This window comes from Patiria miniata, unplaced genomic scaffold (genome assembly GCF_015706575.1).
Source record: "Patiria miniata isolate m_02_andy unplaced genomic scaffold, ASM1570657v1 HiC_scaffold_20, whole genome shotgun sequence".
Taxonomy (NCBI): Eukaryota; Metazoa; Echinodermata; class Asteroidea; order Valvatida; family Asterinidae; genus Patiria; species Patiria miniata.
In genome coordinates, this window is record NW_024037059.1 from 5,762,300 (window position 1) to 5,776,226 (window position 13,927).

A 13,927-nucleotide genomic window follows, 5' to 3' on the forward strand; every position below is an offset into this window, starting at 1 on the left:
AATTTTTGTTAACTGGCCATAGGCTTTTTATCTCTTAAAACAAGAGTTCTGATAGATAAAACATGAAATGTCTCCTGTTGAGAATATGACATACTGTCACATCAATTTCAGGTTTTTTGGGGTGTAATTTGGCCCAATCTTGTTCCTCTAATGGCCTGTATGACCACGAGGGAGGGATGCTCACAACATTCACTGGAACTACTACTCCAACAGCGTGTCTGAATTTGACCAGCACGCCATTGGGTCAAAGTGCCAACAGTTAACAGCATCAAAAGCACAAAGTGCTCAACCAGAATTCTGATCTGATAAAACTGTAACTGCTGAAAGTTTTCTGCGATGAACCGTGAGTGGATATTTCACAGATTGCAGAGAGAAACTCGCACAAATATTGGTTTGTCAGATTAAGACCGATACGTTTCCATCTTCTGATTGCTCCTCTTTGGAGAAATTTAGGAGAAATGTGAGCATTACCAACATGGACACATCGAGCAGAAATAAACTGCCTGGCCTGCGTCTGCTTCTGTCCTCTATTCAATTATCAACTTGAGTGATCAGGAGACTTTAACATTCGACGCTTTTAGTAGGGCCAGTTGACAAGTTTTGCCAGTCAAATTGTCACTGTCTGTTGGTTTGTTTTAGGAATGACCATGTATAGGCTGCAAATTTGAAATAGAAAGCGGATAACTCAATCACGTGATGAGCGGATTGATACTTTGAGTCAGTTCAGCCCCTCCCCCATAACACCACTATTAGCTACGCCACGGAGTATTGCCATAGACTGAAGACCATCTGTACATTACTGCCTTGTTTAATGCAGACTACACCATACTCCTAAGCCATGAGATACACAGTTGGGTTTAACAAGCAACACATGAGGATGTACCAGTGCATGAATTCATTCTACAAACTTCAATTAAACTTACCATGGAAGTTGTTGACAGGACTGGCTCCCCGTGTCTGATGTCACAGTTTCTGTTTAGGATACTGAGAGGCAAATTGGTACCCAATCTACCAGGCCATTCACTCCAATTGAGGGGTTCACACCCATTTTCGATTTGTCCCATTTCAAATTTGCCGCTAAGGTTTTTTTCTTTTGGGGCCGGAGTTTGAATGGGAGAAATATCTACACAATTTCTAGATGGAATTTAGCTCATTCTGAACGAGCCAATTTTATTATTTTTGTTGTGGAGTCCGTCAAATTAATTTTTCATCCTTGCTAGCAAGGTACTTAATTTTATAGAATATTTCACAACGTAGAAACAAACGTCTGGTTGTTTGCAACCATATTTTCCTTTGAAATGTGAAATGAAAATTTCCCTTTTTTTCAGTGGAATCTCTGACAGACTTGACTCCAGTTTGCACCATGTCGTTTCCATCGTATTTAAGGTAGTTTCTCCCAGACATGTTTTTTTTCTCCCTTCTTTGGACAAATTCAGAGTGAGTGTTTTTTGCCCCTCTATGATGTGAGTGAATGGCCTGGATACATCATCCACCCAGCAATCTAACAGCATGGTTCTCCCTCTCTGCATACCAGGCACTTCATTAGTGCAGTTTAACACGTTTGGCTCCCATTTTTTTGTTCTTTTTCTTTCATATCTGATGTTTTCTTTCTTGCTTCTAAAATTTCATTAGGAATAATGTTGATGGCACTAACACATTGCACTTTATTTTTTTCTCAACAAATTTGGAATCTATTGGTTTGAACACATTTTCAATTTCTTATCTGCCAAAGTAATAGCTTTTAACTTGATTTTTGCAGCCTGCACTTAGGATTTCTTTCTTTCTAAATTTCATAATTTCAAGTCAGGATCTTTTGTTCTTTTGTGTGCTTCCAAAACAACGATTTTCAAATGCATTTGTTTTTACTTTTTAACAGTTCATGTACGGCTTGCACCGTCATTGACTGAATGAAATGCAGCGAGTTTTGCTGCTTCGTGGTTCATCCCAATTACTAAAGAGGTGTTTTTTTATACTCTATTGGTGCATTCAACAAAGATTTTATGATTCAACACTGCTTCTGAACTGACACTGGAACATGTACTGGTCTACAACAACAACAGAGATTTACAGAGTTTCATGATGGAAGTTATCATTGTGAATGAAGGCTAAAACAATCGGCCTAACATCTTACGATACTGTTGAATATCTGAGAAAACTCACAAAAAGTTTCCCATTATGTCAATCATCCATCTTCTCAGATCTTGGACAATATTGCAAAGAACTCTTGAAAGTTTTCAGTGAGCAATTGCAGATTAGACACAGAAGTGTTCTCTTGAGTTGCCATTCCTGGAGTAGTGGACATGTACATCTGCTTTGTAGACAAACTAACCAATTGCCAAAGTTTAAAGGATCCTTACCATGTTGCAGTCTTCCGAGGTATCCACAATCACCCAGGGTGCAAGATTTCGAGGGAGCGGCATACATCACCAACAGTCAATTCACAAGCCGATGCAGATAGCGGGCAACCACCAACCTGTCAGCGTCTGCGGGCAGGGGACACACGTGCACGCACCAGGAGGGCCTGCATGTGGCTGGGCTTTATTGGTTTTCATTTAGAGTGCCTGATGGTAAAACGCAATAAAATGGGTTATTACCAAAAGGAATAACATAATAGATGTGAAGAGTATAATCAGCACCACTCAAGAACAATTATAAAGCATGTCTGATATACTTTTTAAATATGTCAGTCTTTTATACTTTTGAAGCAGTGTTCGCAAAGTTTACTAACTTTTCACCTAAGTGTTATACTGACCACAAAAAATACGCCATGTTTCCTTTTATGGAAACATTATAACAGAAAGTTCAGTTGTAGTTCGTAAGTGAATAAAAGTTTTAAAATATGTTCACTCTGGATTCACATGAAGACAAATCTGAATCTGCACGAGCATAGGCAGCTTTTTTACAACTATTAGAATCTTTTTTGCTGTTTTGGTTTCTGTTAACTTTTTAGACAAATTTGACTCTTGTGCTGATTATACTCATGATACCAAGAGCAAGATGGGTAAATTATACAACTCAAAATTATTTAGAATTGGGTGCATTTTTGTTCTGCAGTTTATCTAAACCGAGGCTTAAGAGTTCTTCATCAGATTTTGTAAATTTGATTATAAAGTTTGTTTAAAATTTGAAAAAAAAAAAAAAAGTCCATCTGGTTTTGATTAGTATCTAATCTGAGAAATACTGTATATTTTGCACTTAGCAGTTTTATATTGGTTGCAAAACATTAATACATTCTGGACTATTGCCCGGAAAACTTCTCATACAAAAAATTGAAAAATAAAAATCAAAAAATCTTAACAACTTTTTGACCATCTTTTAAAATATTTACCCATCTTGCACTTGACTTTTGACATTTTACCATTCAGGCATTAAATCTTTAAAACTTGCTCTCCCCGTACAACTTAAATTGTGCGTTTGATTTCGGCGAAAAAGGTGGGTTTTTTTCCTTCTAGGTTTGGCGTCTGCAAACCGCTTAGAAAAGACTTTTGCGAAAAGGTTGCTTTTGCGAAAAGGTTGTTTTTGCGAAAAAGTTGTTTTTGCGAAAAGGTTGTTTTTGCGAAAAGGTTGCTTTTGCGAAAAGGTTGCTTTTGCGAAAAGGTTGTTTTTGCGAAAAAGTTGTTTTTGCGACTGAATTAGTGTCGGGCTGCAAATAATTCCAACTTTGTAAAGATATAAATCCACAACTTAATGTTGGCAGATTTTTCATTTGATGTCTCATTCAAAATGAATAACTTTTGTATTGCTAGATATTGATCAATTAAAAAAAAACCTCTGGGTTTTTTTCAGGGTGAAACTTAAACATGGCACAGGGAGAGCAATTGTATATAAAACAATTTGCTTTAGGGAACCAGCCCTCACATTGCTAATAAGTTTTAGTGTACAGTTTCATTTAAAAAATATAGAAATATTCTTAAACATATTGCACTTTTTGAAATGCACTGCATTATTTCAAAAAGGTTTTACAATTTTTTTTTGAAAAGTTTTGAAAGACCACAATTTCTAAGATCAAAATTCTTTAAATTTTCTTTTGGGATTTCAGTTATTTTTTTTAAACACTTAGAGGTGCTTTTTAGTTTACTGCTGTGAGGGGCTGGTTACAACTTAGTCCATTCTAGAAGAAAAATGATGGGAACATCATGTCCCTTCACTTTTTTCATAGAATTTGGTTGGCTTCAATTAAACATGTTATCTTCATCCCAGTGGCGTAGCTTGTCATGGTCAGTGGCTCAAAGTTTTGCACTTTTCCTTGGCAAAGTTCAACTAATTCTTGGAAACAATGCAATGAATCTCAGATATTCAAAAGTCTGAACAACTTCATGTGTTCTGTTTTTTTGGTTGAAGTTGTTTAAATCAGGCATGCAAGTGGGAATTTAGACAAAACGAGGACAGTCCAAAACATGTAAGACTTTGTACATGCATGCCTGTTAAATGTTGCTTCTGGTTTTGTTTTGCTCCATTTTAGAGAGTATTATCTCGTTCAAATAAAACTAAAGTTATAAAGAAAGGACATGAACCTCTTTGTCCATCCACATATAGCTGTAAAACTGAGGAATGTTTGTTTCAAAAATATCAGTGGTTCAATTTTGATTGAAGATTTCAGAGCCCATCTACAATGTGTTTTGGATTATTCCCAAGCTACGCCACTATTCTGTGTCATTCCCATTTCCTCTGAAGTAAAGTGCTCCGCTCTTTAATCAATGTCTCTTCACATCAAGCTGCCCTTGGCAAGTCCATGCAATGCGGTGAAACAGCTTGAAGAATTGGCTGAAGACAGTCTAAATATGGAACGTCCACAACAGATGATCCACGAAGAAGGATTCCTGTCTGCAATGTTCCTGTGCAATGTTCCTGTGCAATGTTCCTGTGCAATGTTCTAGATGATTCTCTTAATGAGAGATCTTCCCTGTCCCATCCTCTTTGCAGTATTCCTGTGCAATGTTCCTGTTTGCAACGTTCCTGTCTGCAACGTTCCTGTTTGCAATGTTCCTGTTTGCAACGTTCCTGTCTGCAATGTTCTAGATGATTCTCTTAATGAGAGATCCTCCCTGTCCCATCCTCTTTGCAGTATTCCTGTGCAATGTTCCTGTTTGCAATGTTCCTGTCTGCAACCTTCCTGTCTGCAATGTTCCTGTTTGCAACGTTCCTGTCTGCAATGTTCTAGATGATTCCCTTGATGAGAGATCCTCCCTGTCCTGGTCCTCTTTGCAGTATTCCTGTGCAATGTTCCTGTTTGCAACGTTCCTTTGCAATGTTCCTGTTTGCAACATTCCTGTCTGCAACGTTCCTTTGCAATGTTCCTGTTTGCAACGTTCCTGTCTGCAATGTTCTAGATGATTCCCTTGATGAGAGATCCTCCCTGTCCCATCCTGTTTGCAGTATTTCTGGGCAATGTTCCTGTGCAATGTTCCAGATGATTCCATTGACGACAGATCCTGCTCCAATCACATCAGTTAAGAAGGTACAACTCAATGACATTGTACAGGTACATGTAGAACTTCTCTGGTGTAGATGCAGATTTCTCCCTCCTTGGCTAAGATGACAACACTTGTTGTTATACTTGTAGTTGCAGAAGCAGAGATTATCCTGCGGGTGTTGCCTGTCTATCATCCGTGCCTGTTGAGTAACACAGAGATATTTTCTTAAGCCAGGTGCTAAGGAAGAAAATGAAAGATTTGCATCCAGGCTTTATAATGAATTTTATCAATTGGAAAATTATTACTGATGCTGAAATGTCTATGTGGACTTGCTCTCGGTCAACAAACTATTATCTTCTTGAGAAATAATCATACACTGTAAGGAGCAAAGCTGCTAAGCAGGCAAGCATGCAGGTATGCACATCAAAACTGCAAGCTCAACATCAGACAAGGTTGTATTTTAGTAGGCAAACCATTCTTTCATATGGAGCAACTGTTTTCGAAATTCATCAAGCCTAGTCATTTCAGAGCTTTTAAGCACTATGCTCAATCCAAAAGAATCCAGCAACTGCAAGCCAACAGCTGCAATAAAAAAATATGCTAGCCTCAACGCTCTGATCTATAAGCCTAGATAAAACTTAAAGAGGTTTTGGAATGCTGAAAATCGTTTTGTTTTTTTAATTTTTATATTGTAGAGTAGACCCATATATAGCATAATGACAAACTCCCATCCTTTTCTAATGTGCGTTTATATGTTTATAAAACTGAAATTCATTGAGTAATTTGTTGGTCGGCGAGCGCATAATTGAAATCAACAGTCGTCGGGCTCTTCGTAAAATCAGAAAAAGCGTGACGTAATAAACAGGACTCGTTTATACAACGACTGTTTACTGCTGCCCAACCCGCCCCGTCAGCACGTGTGACTCCCAGTCAAGCAGTGAAAAATCAACTTTTTGTAAAAGAATCGCGGAGATTGATATTCCTTCCCATTGCTTAATTTTTGGATGAGTATATATTGAACAAGGACACGGTGACCTCTGAGCTGTTCTTCCGTATAAATTTGAGCCCCAACTAACATAGTGCAAACATCCTCAACTGTATTCAAGAACTCATTTTTTCCAAGGACAATTAAATTATGGAATGACCTGCCCCAACACATCACTGACTCTATGACGCACAAGACCTTTAGGGACAACTACTACAACCACATCGTGACCAAGACCTAGGTGCCGACACCTCCCCGTGACCTCCTAGTCAAGATCCCTAGAGGATGTTTCAGGAGGAAACCAACCAAGTACCAAGTACCCAAGTAACTGCCCGAAAAAGAGACCAGCGAAAACACGGATACTGCAACTGGCCAGCTGAAAATGCCAAGCAACGCGGCTCTGCATGAGTGGTAGGTCTGCGACGTTTGTGTGAAAAAAGAGCTGCGTTTTATCCAAGGACTCAAAGTATTATGTTCATGATAACATTTTTAGATGAGCATCAACCGCAACTTTCTTCGTGACCGCAACTTTCTTCGTGATTTACAGACAATCTCAAACGTTATTTTGGTGAATATTCAGTCAAAAGAGACGACAAATCGTCAGGTTGTTTTCGAATTATACGTGTACGGCACGCACAACGCATCACGGCGGTGGATGTGGTCGACCGTGTCCAGAACTAACGTTGTATACGGTTAGCAGCGTCGCGGGCCCCGGTCGAGTTCCTTGCGTTGCCTGGTGCTTTTTATGTATACGTTCGCCACAAAAAAATAGTCCTCTTCTCTTTTCTTTCCTTGTGCATTTTAACCCTTGTTTTAACATCCTGAAACGATAATTACGAATTTACTTGAATTTCGAAATTTGTTAACTTTATTGTTTACCAAAAAAAAAAGCCGTAAAACAACACCAGGAGACCATGGGACTACCGCTTCAACTCGGCCTGTAAACGTGGCTACAAAAAAAAGTACAATTCATAAATCATAGTCATGCTCCGTTCATAAAACAAAACTCTCTGGACTTACGACATGTTCGGGATCCCGGTTGAAAACAAAATTCATTGGTCCCGAAATTTAACGAGCACTATCATTATTTTCAGTACCTAATTAAGACTTTATTCAAGAAATTCCAGTGGCAGAGAATTTGTCATTCGATCAAAAGAAGTTCTAGGGAAAATGGAGGCCTGTCACATTAATCAGCACTAACGTAAGGAAAACTACGCGGTCCTCCTTTTTCTGCGCATTTATCTTCAATTTGTGTGTGACAACGCGTGCGCGTATGCTGCGCAGATAATGGAGGGTCGAGGGTACATTTGAACGGGTCTACGGTTCTTCAAGATTGGCAATGGACAAATTATAGAACTATGATTCATAATGTAATCTTTTCCTTTACTTTGCAGCCGCTGTTGTCATTGGTTGATGACTAATAAACACTACACGAACTATCAACTAAAGAGTTATACTTATTGATGACAACAGCGGCTCTGGGTTTTCATCAGTCTCTTACACTGCATACTCCATCTGGTCCATCGATCAAAACGAATCACAGCTAAGTCTGTTCCTCATTTGACATGTTCACGACATGTGTGGTTGTGGATGGAGACAAAAACACTGAAGGAAATGGTCAAGTCCTTGAAGCTTACAGATGTCACAAGCATTGTCACTAACATAACAATCCATGGTAGCGTATTCTTGAGCAAGTTAGTGTTTTGTTGGACTCCTATCAGGTGAAGAGCCTTGTCAAAGTACACACAGGAAAACTTCATACAGCATGGCGTTGCATGCAGGGGTGAACATGACCACTTGTTGATGAATCACTGGTGGGAAGTATCTCATGAGGTCTTGGACTATGCATGTTCAAACACAAAGGCTTGCTGGCTCCATGACTTGCTGGAGATGTGAGGATGTATGACATTGTATTCACCTTCCTTTTTTAGTATGAAGAACAGGCTGGTATTCTCTCACTTGTCGAAAAATCCGCACGTGCAAGGTAGCCATGTTTGATGTGCCCTGCGTACAATCACACATGCGCGAAGTGTGGCATACTCCACCACCACGAGAGTGTGTGCCGCCAATCCCAGCGGAGACAGCAGCCAGCCACGCCCAAGGCACAGGAGTCACCTCACAATGCCACCGCAGTCTTCGAAACCCTGTGCTCTGTCGACGACGCCCCACCCATGGACGCGAATGCAATCACTCTAGAGCACCACATCTACAATCAGTTCTGCGACGCATGGGAGAGGCGAGGATCTGACCCCCAACCCATCGTGGACGTCTCCCTCAAAGCAACTCCTGAGGATGCTCGTGACCTCGGCCTCCCCACCCCCCTGCTCAGCACCACCTCCTCAGCCATCTACCCTGCTATGGCTGACACTGGCTGCCAGTCCTGCCTGGCTGGCACGAAACTCCTATCCAAACTGGGGCTTGAAAGGAAACACCTCATCCCTGTCACAATGAAAATGAATGCTGCCAACAACTGCCGCATCGACATAGCAGGTGCCCTGGTCCTCCGCATCTCTGGCACCTCCCAATCTGGAGAGACACTCGAGACCCGGCAGATAGTGTACTTCACCGACTCATCTGACCGGCTGTTCCTGTCTAAGCAAGCCTGCGTCGCCCTGGGCATGATCTCTACCAGGTTCCCCACCATTGGTGAGGCAATCAGGCCCGACAGTGCCAGCGTCGCATCCTCTGCCACCTCCCCGACGCCCACACCAGCAGCCTGCCTCACGCCAACATGCGAGTGCCCAAGACGCCAGATGCCACCGTCTCCTCCAGCAGCCCTCCCATTCCCAGCCAGAGGAGAACCGGGAGAAGCTTGAGACGTGGCTGCTGGAATACTACAAGTCGAGCACCTTCAATGTATGTGAGCACCAACTACTCCCCATGATGGCTGGCCCCCCACTGCGACTCATGGTGGACCCTGACGCTCGGCCCGTCGCCTGTCACACACCTATCCCCGTCCCTGTCCCCTGGCAGGACAATGTAAAGGCAGGCCTTGACCACGACGTCCGCCTCGGCGTCATCGAGCCAGTCCCAGTCGGCACACCTGTCACATGGTGCCACAAGATGGTGATCTGCCCCAAGAAGTCAGGCCAGCCCAGACGGACGGTTGACCTCCAGTCACTCAATCGTCACGCTGTTCGTGAGACCCACCACACACAATCACCATTCCACCAAGCACGTGCAGTCCCTCCCCAGACTCGCAAAACTGTGTTCGATGCATGGAACGGCTATTACAGCATTGCCCTAGCTGAGGAGGACCGCCACCTCACCACATTCATCACACCTTGGGGCCGCTACCGATACTGTGTCGCCCCAAGGGGGGACATCGCCTCCGGTGATGGCTACAGCCGCCGCTTTGACGAGATTGTGTCTGACATCCCGAAGAAGACCAAGTGCGTGGATGATACCCTGGTATGGTCTGACTCCATCGAGGAGGCCTTCTTCCAGGCAGTTGAGTGGCTCGACACTTGTGGCAGACATGGCGTCACCTTGAACCCCAAAAAGTTCGCCTTCGCCAAGATGAATGTCAAGTTTGCTGGCTTTGAGATCACCCCAACCTCTGTACGCCCCTGCCCTGAGTACCTTGAGGCGATCCAGAATTTCCCAACGCCTCGTAATATCACAGACGTGCGCAGCTGGTTCGGGCTTATCAACCAGGTCTCCTATGCCTTCGCCATGACTGACCGCATGCTGCCCTTCCGCAAACTCCTCAAACCTGGTACCCCCTTCTCGTGGACCGATGAGCTAGACTGCCTATTCGAGGAATCAAAGGCCCTCATCGTCAGCGAAATCCACAAAGGGGTGGAGATATTCGACAAGACCAAGCCGACCTGCCTTGCAACTGACTGGAGCAAAGATGGTCTGGGATTTTGGCTGCTCCAGAAGCACTGCGACTGCCCCTCCTCAAAACCCTTCTGCTGCAACACTGGTTGGAGGGTGACTCTGGTTGGGAGCCGCTTCACTTCAGGTGCCGAGTCCCGCTACGCCCCAGTGGAGGGGGAGGCCCTTGCTGTCATCGATGCACTTGACAAGGCCACATACCTGGTGCACGCCACGCTGCAGCTGATGGGGTATCCCACCACCCCGTTGGTAAAGGCGCACCGCTACAGCTCCCTGATGTCGCACCTGTGCACTATGACTTAAGCGAACCAACGACCACTGTGCTGCCACATGACTTCCTCACTGCTACCCGCACCAGTGGCCCAGACCCTGTCCAAGTATGCAGTCAGTCTGCCACCACAGCTGCTAAGATGATCAAATCAGTCACATGGAACGATGTCCGCATCGCCACATCCAGTGATCCAAACATGTGCAGACTGATTGAGATGATACAAGGGGGCTTCCCCACTCTCCCTGGTGACCTCCCCCGTGAGCTCCGGCCATACCACCAATTCCGTGAGAATCTGTCAAAGTTTGATGGCGTATGCCTTTACAATGACCGTGTCATCATTCCCTCGTCCCTCCGTGCCCGGGTCCTTGAAGCACTACACTCGGCCCACCAGAGCATCACCATGATGTGTGCACGAGCTCAGTCCTCATTCTTCTGGCCAGGTATGACCCCCGCCATCACCGAAACACGGGCACGCTGCTCTCCCTGCAACCGTATGGCGCCATCACAGCCAGGCGCACCGCCCACGCCTCCCGTCCAGCCCGATTATCCATTCCAATGCATTGCCGCTGACTACTTCACCTACCGCGGCTGTCACTACCTGGTGGTGGTGGATAGGTACAGCAACTGGCCAATCGTCGAACAGGCAGCCAACGGCGCCAATGGACTCATTACTGCATTGCGCCGCACCTTCGTGACCTATGGAATCAGCGATGAACTGTCCTCAGACGGTGGCCCAGAGTTCACCGCAGGGTCCACCCGCGCTTTCCTCCGCAACTGGGGCGTGTGTCACCGCATCTCATCCGTCAGCAACTGCCGTGCTGAAGTGGGCGTCAAGACTGTGAAGCGCCTCATCACTGACAATACTGACGCTGAAGGCACACTTAACACTGATGAATTCCAGCGTGCCATGCTCCAGTACCGCAACACACCCGACCATGACACACACCTCTCCCCTGCTATGTGCGTCCCATCCGTGACTTCATACCCATCCACCCTGGGAAGTACCACCCACACAGCACATGGCGGGAGACACTCACATCCCGCGAGGAGGCACTGCGCAACCGGCACATGCGCGCTGCAGAGCGTGTCTCAGAGCACACCCGTCCCCTCACGCCACTGATTGTCAGCGACTGCGTGCGTATCCAAAACCAGACCGGACCGCACCCGACCAAGTTGGACAAGACCGGGGTTGTGGTGGAGGTTAGGCAATTCGACCAGTATGTCGTGAGGGTTGATGGATCTGGTCGACTCACCCTACGCAACAAGCGATTCTTGCGGAAGTACTTGCCTGTCGTTCCACGTGCGCCCCTCCTGATGGCACCCGGCCCAACACCTTCGTTGCCGGGGTCGCATGCAGCTAGCCAGCACCCGAAAGCAACCCCTCTGGTGCAGGCCAACAACCGGTTACCGCAGGACGCCTCAGCCACACCACCTGCGATGCTTCCAGCCGTCTCCCAGCCAACCCGCACCAACCATCCTCCAACCCCGGATGGCTTGGAACCGACTCCCGCCTCACCTGTGACACCCACCGTGGCCACCACGCGTCCACCCAATAGCCGGTCCCACCCAGGCTCCGTTCCCCGTGCACTCCGCGGCCTCCTGCCACACAATACTCCTGGTCTGAAGGAACACCTGGCCCGACCGTGGATCTGCCACCCCTGGACCGCTCCTCGACTGCCACTCACCGATCCACTCGCTTGTCACGACCGCCTGCCAGGCTTCGGGATGAACTATAGGACACCCATATACTCTGAACTTTTTTTTATATATAGCCAAAGTTACAGCTACAGTTTACTTCCTATAACCTATGCTTATTCTTGTTTCGATCTTTGCTTATTGTTCATGTTCATGCCTTTGCAATCTGTGCATTTCTTTAGGTTACTTAGTTATGTCTGTTACATTTGGAATCTTTTCTTCCTAGAATTGTTAGCCTTTGTTATTCCCAAAGACTTGGGGGGCATATAGAACTATGATTCATAATGTAATCTTTTCCTTTACTTTGCAGCCGCTGTTGTCATTGGTTGATGACTAATAAACACTACACGAACTATCAACTAAAGAGTTACACTTATTGACAAATGGTCCAAAACAGTCTTCCCTATAAATCATTAACAAATTATATCTCTATTATTTCTTGTCCAATTTCAACAAATCTCTTGATAAAAGAAAACTCGCCGTACAAAATGTACAGTGCATGATCAGCGCTCTATCCGTTAATTTGGCTGAAATCCGATCTCGTGTTTTCGCACGGTACCCTTCGGACAAACTGCATGGCTACGGAGGATTCTTATTCCTCCATGCTGACACCCGGACGGGAAAGCTGGAAATGTATTGCAAACAAAACGTGGTGTGATTACAGCCAGCGACTGACACAATTATAGGCATATAGGTTTGCCTTGGCCTAGTGCGTTCGCTACCAGTACACGTATCAACAACAAATTATTCTGAAATTCCAACACCGTTTACCGGTGTCAAAATCTACGGTCCCAGCGGCCGGGCCAGCGGCACAAGTACACCCGTGAATTTCCAGCCAGCTTTACATAGCGCGTGTCACACGGTGATGCGATGTGCATGTGAACAATCGAACGATGTTGTACCGGTAATGCAGACATTTCTTACTATGGTTGGCCGTTAGGGCAAACACAAAAGAATGATCCCCAATCTATAAATAAAATGATGTGTAACTATCAAAACACTGAATAATCAATAGAAAGTACCAAAAAGTCAATGGAAATATCTTCCTGTTAAATTCTGAACTTGCCCATTAGAATTTCGGGGGTAAAAGGTGTTGCCAACTACGGTTGAATTTATGGAGCATGTGGCTGCCCATACAAAATGTCGCTCAGTGTAATTGTAAACAAAGTCATGTCGTTGCGCGGAGTGATTTGCAAAAAGTTTCGCTGGAACTACGCTGCATCGGGAGTCCTGTTTATTACGTCACGATTTACTATGTTTTGTTTGCTGCCCCCAACGACGACTTTTACACAAATTGCACGTTCGGGTCGAAACAGGACCTGAAAAACAGCTCTCAAAAGTACCTTTTGTATTCATTTCATTACAGAAACAATAGTCGTTTTTATTTCATCACACCCTAGGCTACATATACCCCAAAAATGACGGAAATGTCTTTGAGCATTCCACAACCTCTTTAAAAGCATTGCCAATGTTAGGATTTGTTGGACTTTTGGTAAAGGGGTCAGGGAGACTTTAACTACTTTCTAAAACACTTTGGTCTAATTCAGCTATGCTCCTCACCTGGTTGCCAATATGAGCAGCAGTTAGCGCCACAGCGAGGTAGTATGCCACAGTCTGCTCAGCCATAGCACCAACGACCATCAGACCAGACACCATAGCTGCACCAAAGCCTGTCAACCAATACTTGGTGTCGTCTCCCATCAGGATGGAGGTGGAGCCCAG

The 13,927-nt window shown here is 44.8% G+C and overlaps 1 protein-coding gene across 1 annotated transcript; it reads left to right on the forward strand.

Moving 5' to 3' along the window:
* Positions 1-11,824: 11,824 nt before the first annotated feature.
* On the forward strand, positions 11,825-12,535 carry LOC119727270 (extensin-like). Its single transcript, XM_038199127.1, has 2 exons — positions 11,825-12,128; positions 12,516-12,535. Exons 1-2 carry the CDS (start codon positions 11,825-11,827, stop codon positions 12,533-12,535), a joined length of 324 nt encoding a protein of 107 aa, XP_038055055.1.
* The last annotated feature ends 1,392 nt before the right edge of the window (positions 12,536-13,927 follow it).